Source organism: Synchiropus splendidus, chromosome 1, assembly GCF_027744825.2.
Source record: "Synchiropus splendidus isolate RoL2022-P1 chromosome 1, RoL_Sspl_1.0, whole genome shotgun sequence".
Classification (NCBI taxonomy): Eukaryota; Metazoa; Chordata; class Actinopteri; order Syngnathiformes; family Callionymidae; genus Synchiropus; species Synchiropus splendidus.
Genome location: NC_071334.1, coordinates 57,032,631 through 57,049,263, shown reverse-complemented (window position 1 = coordinate 57,049,263; position 16,633 = coordinate 57,032,631). Strand labels below are relative to the sequence as shown.

General features: G+C 42.0%; 2 protein-coding genes across 2 annotated transcripts; both read left to right on the top strand.

Annotated features, from left to right (window-relative positions):
* Window positions 1-999: 999 nt before the first annotated feature.
* stoml2 (stomatin (EPB72)-like 2) lies at window positions 1,000-4,219 on the top strand. Its single transcript, XM_053843639.1, has 10 exons — window positions 1,000-1,160; window positions 1,846-1,998; window positions 2,208-2,307; window positions 2,390-2,448; window positions 2,534-2,635; window positions 2,710-2,844; window positions 3,039-3,183; window positions 3,271-3,350; window positions 3,437-3,565; window positions 3,646-4,219. The coding sequence occupies exons 1-10, from the start codon at window positions 1,119-1,121 to the stop codon at window positions 3,748-3,750; spliced, it is 1,050 nt and encodes a 349-aa protein (XP_053699614.1). The 5' UTR covers window positions 1,000-1,118; the 3' UTR covers window positions 3,751-4,219.
* Window positions 4,220-4,733: 514 nt separating this feature from the next.
* pigo (phosphatidylinositol glycan anchor biosynthesis, class O) lies at window positions 4,734-11,598 on the top strand. The gene is made up of 11 exons (XM_053874440.1): window positions 4,734-4,886; window positions 5,051-5,529; window positions 6,082-6,225; window positions 6,334-6,457; window positions 6,549-6,708; window positions 6,817-6,999; window positions 7,086-8,682; window positions 8,766-8,969; window positions 9,396-9,586; window positions 9,701-9,771; window positions 9,978-11,598. The coding sequence occupies exons 2-11, from the start codon at window positions 5,052-5,054 to the stop codon at window positions 10,105-10,107; spliced, it is 3,282 nt and encodes a 1,093-aa protein (XP_053730415.1). The 5' UTR covers window positions 4,734-4,886; window position 5,051; the 3' UTR covers window positions 10,108-11,598.
* The last annotated feature ends 5,035 nt before the right edge of the window (window positions 11,599-16,633 follow it).

The window sequence follows — 16,633 nt, the reverse complement described above, 5'->3', positions numbered from 1 at the left end:
GGCGGGGGCGTTACAACTAAGAAAAAAAAGTCCATGCCATACATAATATTGCTTCATAATATGCCATTCAGTTCAGATTCAAGTCATAGCACTGAAGCTGTCACTGGTTAAATATTAGTTGAATCCAAAACAAGTGATTTCGGGACTTATGATCTTCCAATTAATAGATAAAATAAAATAAAGTAGTCAATTAATGAATAAAAAAAGAAAGGATTGCCAACTGAACCTGTGACTGTCCTCCTCTTGTGAAGGCTTGGTCATGGTTTTTCCTTTCACTGTCTGCAGAGGTTAATAGAAATTGTTAAGAGGAATGAATTTACAGTCTATTGCTTTAAGTTAAAGTTATTTGGGCTAACTCTGTCACCTCTCAAAGGACATCAAAGAAGAATATTATTAACTAGACTGTTTTGTTGTCACTCAAAATACACTCAAATTGGATCACTGCAAAATTATCCTATTCAATTTAGAACTATGAAACTGTGGTACAGCTCCCTCGTGACGTACCACATTTTGTATTTGCGTATTTCGTTGTTGTTTTTAATTTCACGAGTGCTACTACTACTATTACTACTAACGTTTAAAAAACATTTAAAGCCTCTGTGTTCTGACGTTCTCTCTCACAGTTTTAAAAGAATTATAGCCCCACCATGTGTACGTACTGCGTAACTGCATGTATATATCAGGCAATAATTTGGAAAATGTTTTGATAACATGTTTTTTATGACAAAATGATCCTTTAACATTTGAAAAGTAGGTGAACGCAACATGGTGCTCGAGGCGTAACAATCCGGGGCTGAGTAAATACCCGTTGGGTAGACATTACAAATCGATACGCGCATATTTTCATACAGTGCAATACCAATAAAGGCTTCAAGCAGTCTTAAACGCTTATGTATTTTTATGTGGACCGGTATGCGCAACCTTGGAAGAGTCCTTATTTGCAGTGGCGGAACCATTTATGATGTACTTGTTTCCCTGCAGCTTTCTTCGTCGCACCGATGATGTAACGTCTATTTCCTGGTCGGCAAGGGTCACACATGATTCCTGGGTCCCGGTGGATGGAGACCGGTTGTTGAGTGTCAAAATCTGAATCTGGAACCTTAAAGAACTGAAGAAGGATGCTTCGAACACTCTTTCGGACAGGTGGCGCTCTGTTGCAGGTACTTTTTTTCCCCTCAATATAGCCCAATTCAGAAGCACAGTGACCCTGCAGAATGTAGTCCATCAATTTAGGTTCCATTGTCGCAACTACGAGCTTGATATTCCATATATCTGATTGGTAAAACGTTGAATTTTGGCTCTATAAACACGTATTATTCTGCCATTTGCGCAGCACTTTGCACGTTCATATTTGTACGTGTCGGAGCAGGCTAGTTAAATCTGAGCACATTGTATGCTTCCTGGGTCGTTAAGTATTTTAAAACAAACTGGTTTCCTGGTCTCTTACAAGTTGTAATTCCATGTGTCATGTGTCATACTGTTGGCGATAAATCAATAAATCAGCAGTGAAGACGTGAGGTCCCGATGGATGTACGTTATAAGTCAGTCTCAGAAGGCCGTGTTTAAAAGTAAAACCAGCTATTGAATTTCTTTATTGTAGACCTACATCGTTCATATTATATTACAAATGCCATCCACCTGCAGAAGCTGTTATCAGACGTGTCATCCAGTATTTCATTTTCACGTATTTCTTATATTAATTCAGTTTTGTAAACAAGGTTCCTGAATTAGCTGCATTGACAATACTTCCAAGGAAAAAAAAATTCTGAGATGTTTTTTCAAGGGCTATTTTAGAGTGTGAATGGGCTGAGGTGATACACAGTATTCATAATTGTTTTCATGCAGCAATCCCAGCGAAGGGCACCAAGACTGTGGGTGACACCTGCTCAACAGCGATGGGCTTCCAGCCTGCCGATGAATACGATGGTGCTGTTTGTGCCACAACAAGAAGCCTGGGTGGTGGAACGAATGGGTCGCTTTCATCGGATCTTAGAGCCGGTACCCTCTAAAGAAGTGTTTTTCTTTTAAATCAGGATTGGTCAATTGCAATGCCATATTTAACAGAGGGAAACTAAATTCTCCCCTGCAGAATGAAATACAAGGGGAAAAAAATCACTGTAGCACTAGATAACAGGTTTCTCTTTGGGAACATGTATATTGAACGGCTTATTTGTCCAGGTATTAACTCAATGTTCATATTTTTCTAGGGTTTAAATTTCCTTATACCTGTGCTCGACCGGATTCGCTATGTGCAAAGTCTTAAAGAAATTGTCATCGACGTCCCAGAGCAGTCTGCTGTTTCGCTTGGTAATACGTTTTTTTTAAATTAGCGCTCGTCTTTGTGATGAAATGTGATTTACTACGAAGTAAAATTGTTGTTGTTTTACAGATAATGTAACTTTACAGATCGATGGGGTTCTTTATTTAAGAATCCTTGATCCTTTCAAGGTGAGGTTCGAGTGAGTTATTTTATATATGTCCTCCTGCTTGTTTTAAAATGTAATTGTTTTTTCTTTTCAAATCACATCAACAGGCCAGTTATGGTGTTGAGGATCCAGAATATGCAGTCACACAGTTGGCACAGACCACCATGCGTTCAGAACTTGGCAAGCTGACACTGGACAAAGTATTCAGGGTAAGGCACTATTGCCGTAATGCCTTGATCGGCACCTCATCAATGGTTTAGTAATATCTATATTTCATTTTTAGGAAAGAGAATCCCTTAACTTAAACATAGTCCACTCCATTAACCAAGCGTCTGATGACTGGGGCATCCGGTGTCTTCGTTATGAAATCAAAGATATACATGTTCCGCCTCGTGTGAAGGAGTCAATGCAGATGCAGGTGGGTTTTTACCGATGACTTAAATGTAACCATTGCACATCATCATAGGAAAGGTGGTCTATATGTGGCTGCGGTGCTGGGCAGCCCATGATGGTTGTCTGTTTTTAAATAGTGGTTGACTTATTGGATTAAGTGCCTAAGTTGACGACAGTGGATATGAAAGTGAAAATATACATTACATTCCTTTGTTTCAGGTGGAGGCTGAACGTAAGAAGAGAGCTACTGTTCTGGAGTCAGAGGGAACAAGGGAGGCAGCCATTAATGTGGCTGAGGGCTGTAAACAAGCTCAGATTCTGGCCTCTGAGGGTGAAAAAGCTGAGCAGATCAATAAAGCCACAGGTAGGTGCAGTTTTAAATGCAGTTTAGTGTCTTCTGCATTAAATAAAGAAGTCAGTGTTTACATCTAAATGGCTTTGGTTCCTCAAGGTGAAGCACAAGCAGTTCTGGCCAAAGCTGAAGCGAAAGCAAAAGCTATCCGAATGCTCTCTGATGCACTGACTGAGCAGGTGCAATTCTACTTGAGTATTATGGGATATGCTTGGTGTTATTGGACGCTTTTGTGCTTAATATGGGTGTTTCTGTTTCTGTTCAGAACGGGAATGCTGCAGCGTCTCTCAGTGTCGCTGAGCAGTATGTGGCTGCTTTCTCCAACCTTGCCAAACAAACCAACACAGTCCTCCTACCGTCAAATACTGGCGATGTCCCTGGCATGGTCACACAAGTCAGTATTTAAGAGAAGCAAGCGCTTTGGTGATGTTTTTTATTGTTTGAACTAATATTTTTTGTTTTTGCTGTCCCCAGGCGATGACCATTTATAGTGCTCTGGCAAAGACGACATCCAACCAAACACCGTTTGCAGTTGAAGAGAAGAGTGAAGAGAACAACAAAGAGACGTCTAAAGATTGAGGAAAATTCAAATATGAAATTGAAATAAATATGAATGTTTAAAGGTGAAACTGATGAAGTAATTTATGTTATGAGAATACCAGTTGGGACAAGAACAAAATATTTTGTAGGATTTATATTTTTCACGTAATTTTCCTCCTTTTGTTTGCGCTGATTGGCTTTGCAAATAAAAATTACTGATAGGAACATTGATGCAGGGTTGTTCCACCTGTCTTCTGCGTTATTGGGACCAGAGACTTTTCACCGTGTAATATACCCGCAATAAAGAGAGTTGCGGTTTCCCAATTGCACCTGTTAAATCTAACTGTAGCTATCGAGAGAAGTTAAAGTAAATGCTTGTCATATTGGTGGTATTTCTTTTTTTTCCTCCAAGATGACAAAATGTTTGAAAATAAAATTGAAGTCCCGAAAAGTTGTGGCTTACGATTTTGATGAGGGTGTGGAATTTTTTTTAATGCACTTGTTTGAAATTGTTTTTCAACAATAAAACATTGTATGAAAAAAAAGTATTTGTGATTGTAAATATTTTGGGGTGTAATCAAAGATAGCTTCACAACAGGCAGTAGTGTAGCGATTAAAACAAGTTTCATGATGGAAGTCAATGCAAGTAAATTTAAATTGGGAAACATGAAAGGCAGACATGATGCAATGATTATCAAAAATGTGGAAATATTAAGAGCAACAACTAAAGTTAAAGCCACATTAAAATGTGTGTAAAGTGGGGAGGGTGCGGGTAAATACGTTTTTTGAGTTATTAAAGAAATATAAAATGAAATTAAACACCACAAATGAATGAATAAATAACAGTTCATTTCATTAAACATATAATAAACACACACACACACACACATATATATATATAAAACGTGTCACAATTAATCTATAAAAATCGAGCCCCGGACAGCCCAAGTTCCGGGTATCCGCGAGGTCCGACATCAAACATAGTCCGCCGCGAACCTCCGCCGGGTTCCGCGCCAGCTTAGGTTCCTACCTGACACAACCGTGTCAGTCCCAATGACGGTGAGCTACATGTCCCGTTGGTGCGTGTTCAAACGAGACACCTGCACCGCCGTGTTACTTCCCTAAACCTGCCCACCACCAGCCCCCACTCCGAGAAAGCAGCAGGCTGCTACAAGGTCAGTGTAAACAGCGAGACGGTGGTGGCTAACAGAACCAGAATTCCTGTCCCACGCTAGTTTATAGCCGCAACATTTGAAGTTTATCGCCGAGATCTCGACGAACAGCACGAGCGGCTCTGTTTCAGATATTGGTGTTTCGTAACTATTCCGTTGTTTTGTAGGATGAGACGTCTGCCGGTGTTGTTGCTGCTCCTCTGGATGTGCGCGCTCTACTTCGTGGGCATCTACTTGTTCGTGGGTGGGTTCCTGCTGGTGAGACTCGAGGTGAACCGTACCAGCACCTGCGGCGATGTTCTGAAGCCTGGCGAGAAACCAGGGGACTTTTGTGGCATTGAACCCCGTTTTCGCAGGGCTGTACTTCTCATTATTGACGCCCTGAAAATAGACTTTGCCCGGTTCGACCCAAACAATACGGCACCCAGACCGTATGAGAATAAACTACCGGTCCTTCAGGAGACGACAGCAACTCGGCCGTCCCATGGTCGACTCTACCCATTTCGTGCCGACCCCCCCACAACCACCATGCAAAGAATTAAAGGCTTCACCACTGGATCTCTGCCCACTTTCGTAGATGTTGGTAATAACTTTGCGTCAAGTGCCATCTTGGAGGACAATCTCATCCATCAACTTGGGCAAGTTGGTAAGTAACTCCTCACCTGAGTATAACAAAAGCTTGGTGTCGTGCCGATTTAAGAACCCTGTGCTTTTCCTTCTTGTGACCTTTAAAAGCGGTCCAATGAATTCCCGACAACTTTCATGATTATTTCTTCAGTCTGGCCATGTTTAACTTTGAGTTCCAACCAATGTAGAGACTAAACAACCAAGTTGTTGTCTCATGCAAGGTCACAATGTGCCCTTGTCAAATCTTAAAAAGTTACACATTGTCTTGTAAGTACAGTTAAACAAGAGTTTAGAGTCTGACCTTTACATTTAGGATGACCTTGAGACATTCCTGGTGGAAAGGAAATTTTGTGCAAGTCAAGTGTTGTTGAATACATTTCATGTATTTCAGACAGAATTTATAAGGTACTAACATCTTCAAAGTAATACTCCGTGATAATACTTGACGCAGATAGCCATCTGGGTTCATTCTTATTTTCTATGTTGTTTATAAGAGCTTTTTATGTTGTTACTTACCCTGGCCCTCAATCCTCAAATTAAATATTGAAAGTTGCTTTACTTCTTTTGCCAGGCAAGCGAGTGGTGTTTATGGGGGATGACACCTGGGAGAATCTATTCCCCAAAAAGTTCTACCGTTCTCTGCCCTTCCCATCATTTAATGTCAAGGACCTGCACACTGTGGACAATGGGATCCTCCAGCACCTTTACACAACCAGTATGTGTTTTTGTAAGAAATTTTGAGATCAATTAGTAATAGTCAAAAAAGACACAAGTGTATTATTCATGTATAAAAACTCCATCTGTCTGTTGTTTATTTTGACAGTGTCTGGTGACGACTGGGATGTCCTCGTCGCTCACTTTCTTGGTGTGGACCACTGTGGTCACAGGTTTGGCCCTGACCACCCTGCCATGGCTGACAAGCTCACACAGATGAATGGAGTCATCAGGTAAGGTGTGCGCAGTTTCAGGGTATAATCATGATACACCATTTTAGTTGAGCTATTGAATGTTTGAAGACATTTTTTTTTTCCTCACTAGGTCGGTGATCGAACGTCTCCAGAATGACACGCTGCTGGTGGTGATGGGGGACCACGGGATGACTGACTCAGGAGACCATGGTGGTGAGAGTCTGAAGGAGACTGATGCTGCCATTTTTCTCTACAGTCCTGCCCCGCTTTTTCATGGACCACCCTCGCAGGTTTGCACATTTGACCATATGTCTCAAAATACCAATGTTGCATTCCTTTGTTGATGTTTGTGTATCCATGACATAGTGTCGTTTGTTTATTTTTTTTTGCATTTGTAGAGTGAACCGGATGTGGTTCCACAAACAGACCTTGTCCCAACCCTTGCGCTTCTGCTGGGAATCCCAATCCCATATAGCAGTGTGGGCCAAGTTCTTCTCCCTTTATTCCCGTCTCATGGTCACACAAAACAAACCGGTGATGGTCTCAGTCAGCTGGAGGCCTTGTGGATCAATGCAAAGCAGGTGCTGCTCACCTCACTGTTTAAGTCACTGGAAGGCCGTTCTCAATTGAATTTAATGCATGCCTCCTGCTTTGTTTTTTGGTTCAGGTGAACCGTTTCCTGGAAACGTACTCTGTCATGGCCAAAGACATCCCAACGGACATCCTCACCAAGCTGAAGGAGGACTTTTCTGGCCTCTCATCACAATACCTCACCTTTGTTCAGTCAGGACGTTCCTCCTCTCCCGAGCTGGCCGCTTCCCTGCAGGCCTACCTCACCTCGGTCCGAGACACGTGCCGGGCTACTTGGGCCAAATTCAACCCACTCAAAATGATGGCCGGTTTAATTATACTGGCGCTGGCATGTGGGATGTGTTTCATTTTGTCAGAGCTATCGCTTGTTTTGATGAGTGAGAAAGGACCAAGACTGAAGCCGTCTGTTGTGACAGCAGCAATTGTCGGTGCTTGCGTCGCTGCTGGGCAGCTTCTATTGCAGGGCTTCATAAAGGTGCACTGGTGTTTAGCTGCGGCAGCTCTCTGCTCGGAACTTCTCTTCCTCTATCAGGCCTATCATTCCAGGACATTTCCCGCTGTGAGGAACGGCTCAAAATCCCCAAAGTTTTCCAGTCTTTTCTCTCCACGTCATTTGTTAGGAGCACATTTTGTCGTGCTACTCCTCCGTTGTGCCTCTCTGCTCTCTGACAGCTACGTGATCGCAGAGGGACGTGTTGTTACTTTTCTGATATTTTCTTTCGCCCTGTACATTCCTCTTCAACTCAACTGGGACGGTTTGTTGCTGCCGCCCGGACACGACTTGTCAAAGCCCACTGGGCTGCTTCCTTCACCTGTGCTGTCTTCATCGGTGATGAGAAAAGAAAGCAGCACTTTGCTTACCGGCCTAGCGCTTCTCATAGGCACTGTCTCTCTGTCCCTTTCCTTCCACAGCTGTCGAGAGGAACAAGGCGACTGTCAGCCGTCGTCCTTTCTCTCTTCGCTGTCTCGTATGCAGGACAGTCGGCTGAAGAACCTTCACTACGTTCTGTCAGTTGGGTCCCTCGGACTGTGTACGTATCTGTTGAAACACTGCCTGCGACATTATGGAAATCTCAACTCATCCGGGGCGACGGTTTTCACCGCCCGCTGGATCCTACCATTGTTGTCAGTGTGCTTGTGCTTGCACTGGGCTGTTGGGGCGACTCCTGAGGACAGCTTCAGGAGTTTGGCTGAGCTGATAGGTCTGGCCCAGCTGGTCCTCCCCTGGACTGCCTTCTGTCTCCTGGGCTTGGCGCTGCTGCTCATCTGGCTGGACCCACTCACTGTGTTTGTCAAGACAAGAACCGCAGCATCCACCAAGGGTTTATCTCTTCCGCCACCTAGTTACCGTGCCAGCACTGGCATCAGCCCCCAAGCGGAGCTACACCATCTCATCCCCCAGATCTACCAGCGCATGAGACAATCGCTTGATGATGGAGAGTTGAGTGGGAGCAGAGAGGAGGATGGGAGGCCTGCTGTAGAGGCGTATGGACTAGGATCTGTCTACTCTGCGCCTTTGCTTCTTTTGTGTGGCCTGATGGAAGTGGGTCTGCTACTGCTTCACCCAGAGGCCATGGCTCCTGCTTTCCTCCTGCTGTTGCTGCAAATGGGGGCGCTGTTGTACATCCATGGGTCCTCCACAAACCTCACCAAACAGCTTGGCACACAGTCGGGTGAGACCTGCATGCTGCGGACATATTGATTCATAGTCTAAAAGTGTTCTAATGTTGCATATGCTTTGTCTTGCTGCGGTTAGGTGCCTTTAATGTTCCCTGGACCCCCATTGTCTTGTGGTCACTTGCTGCCACACAGTTTTTTCATGCAACGGGTCACCTCCCTACCTTCCCCTCCATCCAGTGGAGCGCTGCATTTGTGGGGTTTCCTGATGGACACTCTGGAACTACCCTGCCAGCTACACTGGTCACTCTGAACACCTTTGCATCGCACATCTTGTTTGCAGGTACAGAAACCTTTAAAAAAAAAAAAAGCTTTTAAAAAGCCATTTTCTCTTAAAACTCACCTGATGATGTTAAACATTAAGAGAAACACCAGTATTAAAACAATCCAACAAATATAAATATATAGAACTGTAATGTTGAAAATGTGTTGGTATGCTTTGTTGTCTTAGATTTGCGTGACACTAAGTAAGTATATGGTGTCTTTATATATGAGTTTACTGAAATAAATTCAAGTATAAAGACCCCATACGCATATTTTGTGTCACTAGAATTGATACTAAAAAAAATCACTAAGAAAATTGTTTCTTTGAATGGAAGTCCGTATTCATAATTTATTTTAGTAGAATAACTATATATCTTGTATATCTTTTGGGAAAAACATATTCAACAACATGGCGTGTAACTTTATTCATGCCTTTTTTCTTCAGTGGGCTGTCCTTTGCTTTTGTTCTGGCCGTTGGTGTGTGAGGTGCGTGGGGGTCCCAGCAGAGCAGCAAGAGCCTGTGGGGACGAAGGCGAGGATGCAGTGATGGAGATGAGACTCAGGGAGAACCCTCAGCTCTTCAGCGCCGCTCTCCTTCAACTCTCTGCACGCTACCTCTTCATTCAAGGAGCTCAGGTTCTGCCGAAACCTACTTTGAGCATTCGTTTTTTTTGTTGTTGTTTTTCTTCTGGTGAAGTTGGATTGTTTGACCGAATGTCATGTTTCATTGCTCTGAATACACCTTCACAGGTCTTTGCTTCAGTTTGTGCTGCTGCGATTCTCCGGAGACATCTAATGGTGTGGAAGGTCTTTGCCCCCAAGTAAGTGCCTATAAGATGTATGTACTGTAAACAAATATATTAAATGTCTGTTTATTTTCTATATTATTATTATTTAATCAGTTCATTTTCTTCGTGCTACATGGGGCGAGTGGGAGGGGGCACCCTCAAACAATATAGACAACCAACTGTTATGCGATATTTTCATACTTCTGTTTACTTTAAAAATGTCTGTCCTCCTCTCACAGGTTAATGTTCGAGGCCTCTGGGTTCTTGGTTAGCTCTGTGTTTCTTCTGATGGGTGTCACATTTGTGCTGAGAGTTGACGTTGGCGTCGGCCGCTGGTTTAAGAAACTCATCCCTGATGCATCAAGGTAGCGGCGACCGTGCTGCATTTCCGTCTACGGCCACCAGGGCGCAGTGTGCCACAAAGCCTGAGTAAGAAAACGTTGCCATTCGATCAAGTAGGACTCCTTAACCTTAACGTGACGAGCAAGGAAGGGTGCTGTGTCCCTGCTGAGGGTGAAGCTTTACATTAAACGCTGACATTGTTTTCAGCCGGATGTCAAAGGACAGATCTTTTGTTAAATATATATTTCTAAAGCTGCCTTGCTGAGATGGAAGTTGTGTGTGTGTGTGTCATCCGGACTTGAATGTTTATCAACTCTCAATATTTGGGATTGTTTGAATTGAATTTCTGTGGCATGGGTGCGAATCTTCACCTCATACAGTTTACACTCACCAAAAGCCTGTCACACTCGCTCAAAACTGACCATACTGCAGTCATATAACCGAAGTTGTTGAAAATGATAGAATGTATTTTTTATATGAAAATCAACTGCGTCTCATTTGAATTGTGTTGCAGACTGTTAAAGTGTGTCCAGGATTTAGATAAATGGAAGTTTGAGTGACAATAACAGCAGGATCTTCAGCAATAAAGAAACATAGATGTATTGAAATTAAACTTGTCATGGGATTGAGGGCCAGTTTTTCTCATCAGGCATTTTTCTAAATACGTTTTTAAATATCTCTTTAATTTCAAAATCAAACAGCCTCTTCAGACTTCCCCTTCCTGAGTTATTGTAATAATAAACTGCTTCGATAGTTGATTGAATTGTCTAATTATGACGCTAATTTCTTTTCTTCCCGATTTCCTGGTGAGTCTTCAGTCTGCCTAAACAGCAAACAGTTCCATCAGAAAATAGACCAGTCATTTTTTCTTCTTATTATTATTAATGTCATTATTTGCTCCCCTTTTTTGATACAGTGTCAAATCTACATCACCAATACAGTGCTTATCTGAAAGTACAAACACAAAACTGACTACGCTTTACTGCGCTTTGTTTAGCCGCATTTCTGTCTTCCGCCAATCTCTCACTTTACTGTGGAACTGCTGAGGATTTGGACAACAACCTGCTTTAGTTTGTTTGAAAGAACTTGTTAAACGGTTGCATTTTGAACGCAGACAGCAGCGACTCTGTGCTGTTTGTACGACTTATTAACCCGCACAGTGTTGCCTGAAGTGTGTGTTCTGTGCGTGTGTTGGAACATGAATTCATTTGACAAGCATGAGCAGTTAATTTATCCAGGGTAGGCAGGATATCTGAGTCAGTGTCCGGTTGGAATCTGTCTCCGTTAACAGCGGCGGTCTGCTGCTCCCGCTCATTAGCTAATGCACTGCGCTAACGCTACTTTGGAAAAGACCCTGCCATTTTCATGCTCTGGAAAATACAGTAAATATCATTTTGGACTATTGTTGATCCTTGTTACTTTTAAGTGAAGATTTCATATGTGTAATGAATTTTTTTTTTTAACATATGATTAATATATGGACGACTAAAAATGACTGTGAAAACTGTAATAAAAACTTTTTACACCTTTTGATCGTTTTTCATTTTGCAGTTCAACGTCCATGTTTTAGCTGACAAAATCAAGATGAATCAAAATACACATGGTGTATGTGCTGCTTGTCTTAAATGCTGGAGATGGGTTGATGATGTTTCATGAAACAGTATCCTGATTTTCAGAGACCACTAGAGGGCACTGTCTTCTGTGCAATGTTTTGACTTTGAACACCTGTTTCACCTCACATCATTTCTAAACCAACAGTTCCATTTAGTGGCCTCAGAAAATTAGGTCACTGTTTATTATTATCCATATTACTTTGTCTTATTTAAGATCTTTATTGTAGTGTGGCAGGCATAAAAGATGAATGAGCAAGAATGAGTTTTGGCTTTTGTGCAAACTGATGCAGGCAGGTGGTATTTGCTGATGATATGTAGTTAAAGTACATGAGAAGTTGGACTGATGGAGCTCTTAGTTGGACTGAAAAGAAATGAATTAAAGTTAGTGGAAGCAACATAGCATATAATATCTCACAAAAGTGGGGCACACACCTCACATTTCACCAAATATTTCATTCATTTATGAAATAATACATATTTATTTAAAATATCTTGGGACAACACTGAAGAAATGACACTTGTAAAGTGGTCTGTGAACAGCATGTATAACAGTGGAAATTTACTGTCTCATCAAAATAACTCTGCTTTTTCACACCTAAGTGAGAAGTCCAAATTGTGCACTATTATCCATTTTCTCTTCCCAGTGTCATGTGACTCATTTCTAGCACATGGTCTCTGGTGTGAATGGGAAGCAGGTGATTAGATTTTGTGTTATTGCTCTCACACTCTCTCACGCTGGTCACTGGCAGTTGAACATGGCACCTCATGCCAATGAGCTCTCTGAGGATCTGAGAAAAATAAGGTTGCTCCATATGACGATAGCCTAGACTATAAGAAGTTTGCCAACATGCTGACACTCATGAAACCAAGATAAATCTATCAGATGGTGTCAAGCGTATGGCGGCGTATGGTGTGACAGAGCATGATCATCTTCTTCTGGAAACTGTGCCGCAGGGCGGTATTCCAGCATGATAACAAGAAGCTGAGGATGAAGGCGATGGAAGCATGTCTCCCGACCTAAACCTTCGCATCTGCGGGGCCTCATCAGACATATACGAAGGAGCACAAGGCCACTAACATCCACCAGCTCAGTGATGTCATCTTGGAGGGGTGGAGTGGCAGTGGCACACCTGTGAAGCTCTGGTGAAGTCAATGCCATGGCCACACAAAACTTTGGGCATCTTTATTTAAGGGTGTAGTCACTTTTGATGCCAACAGTTCAGACATCAGTGGCTGTGCAGTGAGGTCTTTTGAGGGCATGGTGAATTTACACTGTTATGCATGCTGTTGAGGAATTTCTTGATTTCAATAAAGACAGAATAGTCTTTTAAAAAAAATTTACTGAAGAATGTGCAAAGAGAGTGAGACGACAAGTTCACAGAATGAAGTTGAAACTCACTGAGGCACTCTCAGTGACCATACACTTCATTCACTGGACGGAAGGGATACACAATAACATTGGAGATAAGAAGCAAGAATGTAGCAACAAGCTTAAGCATCTGTGAGAAGCTCAGTCTGCACTCAGAGTGCCGAACACAAGGCGGAATGGCATAACAAAAACAATGAGGCAGCCATCACCAATAACTTTCCATAAGTCTCAGCAATGCCAATAAGTTTCCATTGGTCTGAACAGGAGCAATAATTTTTCCATCACAAAGCTGTTCATCGATCACTTCGGCATCGACATGTTTTTTCTTGCTCTAATCTGCAACTCATCTCTTGTGTGTCAGGCGAGTGACAGTGAAGCCCTATAGCAAAGAAGTGAAGCCTTCCATGACGCATGGTGCAAGAGCTCCGACAGAAAGACAGGAAGCAGGGTTTGGCAAGTGGCAGAGTTGAAGATACTCAGACTTTGATAGGAAGTCATTTGGAAGGGCGAGATAAGAAACAAGGACATCATATCAAGACAGAACATGTTGACAAGTTTTTGGAAAAGGTTTCAGATACTAAAAATGTTGACTAATTTCTTTGCTTCAAATCATTAAAGCCGACTCTTTGAGTCAGTGTGTCACATCACCGCTCATCTAACTGTTCATTATCATGGTGCTGGATGATGGAAACACAGAGACACACTTCAGAGCATCTTGGAACAAAGCTGGAGGGAACAAAAGTAAGTGTACAGTCTTTGTGGCCATAGTCACTTGCAGACCAATCCAGTATTTTCCATTGTTATTCATGCACATATGGGCCTCAGATCACTCATCAGGTGAAAGAGACTTGCAGAAGAAGTGGCCTAACAGGCAAACAGTGCATCTGAACGGAACGATATGTGACAGAGATCACCACACAGTGAATATGTGCACCCTCACCTTGAATAATAACGCACTGTACAGTATGTGCACGAGGCGTCTAATGCAAGGTTGAAAGACAAAATGTTGTGAGAATATTCAGGGCCCATTCAGCTTCAACCAAACAGTCAACTTAGAATTGTTTTTATTGAATTTTTTCCCTTTATTTAATGAATAAAGATAACTTCTTTATTCATTATTCAAACATTATTCATTCAGTATCAAAGATATTATTTCTTTGGTTCACTTAGATTGTTGGGTAAAGGTCATTATAAGAAGCATACTTTGGTGGATGACTCCAGAGAAATAAAAAAAATGCACCTGTGAGAGGGAGTTACGTTGTGTCATCATATGAAGAATAGTTCATGGAGCCACAAGGACAAAAAGAAGAAAGTTAAGATAAAAATAGTGCTCCATCATAATTAGTATTATTATTACAGTTATTATTATTATTATTATTATTATAGTCCTGTTCAGGGTTGTGGGGAGTGCTGGAGCCTAATCCCAGCGCTCGACTGAGCGAGAGGCAGGAATACACTCAGGTTGCCAGTCCATCGCAGGGCACACACACCATTCACACATTCTTTGGGTTGTGGGAGGAAACCAGAGTACCCAGAGAAAACCCACACAGCCACAGGGAGAACATGCAAACTCCACCCAGACAGGTCCAGAGATGGATTTGAAGGATTTGAATGCGCAATAATAATAATTATTATTATTATTATTATGGTTATTATTATTATTATTATTATGGTTGTTGTTATTATATTTAAGAAAACATCAGAGTGGAGGGATCCATGACATAGCACCTGTTTCATCCATATCTTTCAAAAATAAAATAACATTACAGGACGAATCACTCTTTGAATGACTACTGTAATAGAGGAAAATCACAGAGTTTCTGCTGCGGCTTCCGTTTCCACAAAAAGTGACTGATTTTTCAGAAGAACCGTCAAAATGGCTCAATGATTATCATGGTTATGGTATCCTGTTTTTGAGTTGTTTAGCAAAGACACAGACAAGCCACCTCTCTGGAGGAGGTAAAGATCCGAAGCCATCCTGAATCCTTCTATCTTTGTGTGGAAGTCTACTAACAAGGAATGAATTACTTTCAAACTGAGGCTTCAACAGCTTGATTTTTACTATGCACATTTTTAGTTGTTGATGTTGCAGGTTGCTCTGTGGGGAAATGTAAACTGACAGACTTCCCAGATCACAATTCTTCAGGCGAGTCGCGGCTAAGTGAGCTGCATCCAACTTTAGATTTACACTCAGCATTCCCGACATGGAGGTGGAAAAGATTTGCTGCTTGGATTGTTTTGAGTAAATATCTGATTTGAATTCCGTCAGAACAACAATCAAAGCACTGATGGGCGATGAGAAACATTTGTTTACCAAAAATGTGAACTCATATTTGACAGGTATGGACTTGTAAAACCCAGTTTAAGATGCATCATTTGGCTTGTGGTAAATTTTGTACATACATTGTTTCCCAACTTTCTCAATAATTCTGTAATTCTGAAATGAACTGAAAAACTCAAGAATCAGAAAGGTGGAACAACTAAATATGAGCAACAGTAGTTCTTTGTGTTGGTTCAGTTGGGTAGCAGCACTCTAATGAAGTCAGTTCCAAGAATGGTCAAATGTCATCATTTACATTTTCTAGGAATATAAATGTAGCTATTCATTGAGGATTCCTGCAGTGATGATGGAGAAAAAGTGTGCATGTAGAAGAAGCAGTTATTGCTGGGGGTGAGTCCCCACTGAGCAAGAACTTCCTGCTGAGGCAGAAGACAGCACAAGTGAACCATCACAGGTGTGAGATTATATTATTACATTATAGTGGTGGCTTTGTGATTCTGCTGCCCAGCTTGGTTTTAGGAAGCAATCGATGATGAGAACGAGACATGAGTTTGCATTCGATGAGCTGGGATTCTCTGTGGCCAAGACGGAACACTGGACCTGGAAGCTGGAGTGAGAATGAGGGGCATCTGTGTCTCGGAAAGAGATGAAAGTAATTGCTCATCAGAGGAAATTGAAAGGTGCCGGCAACGTTGCGAGCTGCAACAGCAGACAGGGCTGCTGATTCTCTTAAAACTCTTCAAATATAAATTTTAGGATTTGCTTTTCGATCCTGGTTGAGCAAATGCTACGGGATTCGTGAGACAACAGTCACAGGAGGCACATGACACCTGGCTCGAACACACACACAGTTTCTCACACCGTCTTTGCAGGGTCATTGCCATTACCCTTTCCCCAGCCTCTCACCCTAAACCTAACCATCCAAAACAAATGGCTGACCTTAACTCTGAATGGCCCAGTTATTTATATGAAGTGTTCATCCTCAAGTTGAGTCGTGGACTTATGCGGAATGTCCCCACATAGCAAAATGTCCTCTCATGTAGGTGTCTTTGAAAAAGTACACGTTTAAACACATACATGTTCACATTGAGTATCAAACAAAGAAAACTCACTTCCAGTGTGTGATATAGATATAATAGAAATAATGATATAGCTGCTTTAAAATATTCTTTTGGATTCACGGGTTGCTAAACGCGTGTTTGGGACCTACACTGCTGAGAATATGCCTCGCAGTTGTCCAAAACAAGACCGTGTTCACAACGATGGCCTGCGGCTTACAATGAAAGGGAA

What these genes read in the sequence shown, in the direction of transcription:
- stoml2 (XM_053843639.1), top strand. Translation starts at nt 1,119, where the DNA reads ATGCTTCGAACACTCTTTCGGACAGGTGGCGCTCTGTTGCAG. An exon ending in GCAGTCTGCTGTTTCGCTTG is followed by an intron (nt 2,308 to 2,389) that starts GTAATACGTTTT and finishes GTTGTTTTACAG; the next exon opens with ATAATGTAACTTTACAGATC. An exon ending in GCAGATCAATAAAGCCACAG is followed by an intron (nt 3,184 to 3,270) that starts GTAGGTGCAGTT and finishes TGGTTCCTCAAG; the next exon opens with GTGAAGCACAAGCAGTTCTG.
- pigo (XM_053874440.1), top strand. Translation starts at nt 5,052, where the DNA reads ATGAGACGTCTGCCGGTGTTGTTGCTGCTCCTCTGGATGTGCGCGCTC. An exon ending in CCAGCACCTTTACACAACCA is followed by an intron (nt 6,226 to 6,333) that starts GTATGTGTTTTT and finishes TTATTTTGACAG; the next exon opens with TGTCTGGTGACGACTGGGAT. An exon ending in CAGATGAATGGAGTCATCAG is followed by an intron (nt 6,458 to 6,548) that starts GTAAGGTGTGCG and finishes TTTCCTCACTAG; the next exon opens with GTCGGTGATCGAACGTCTCC.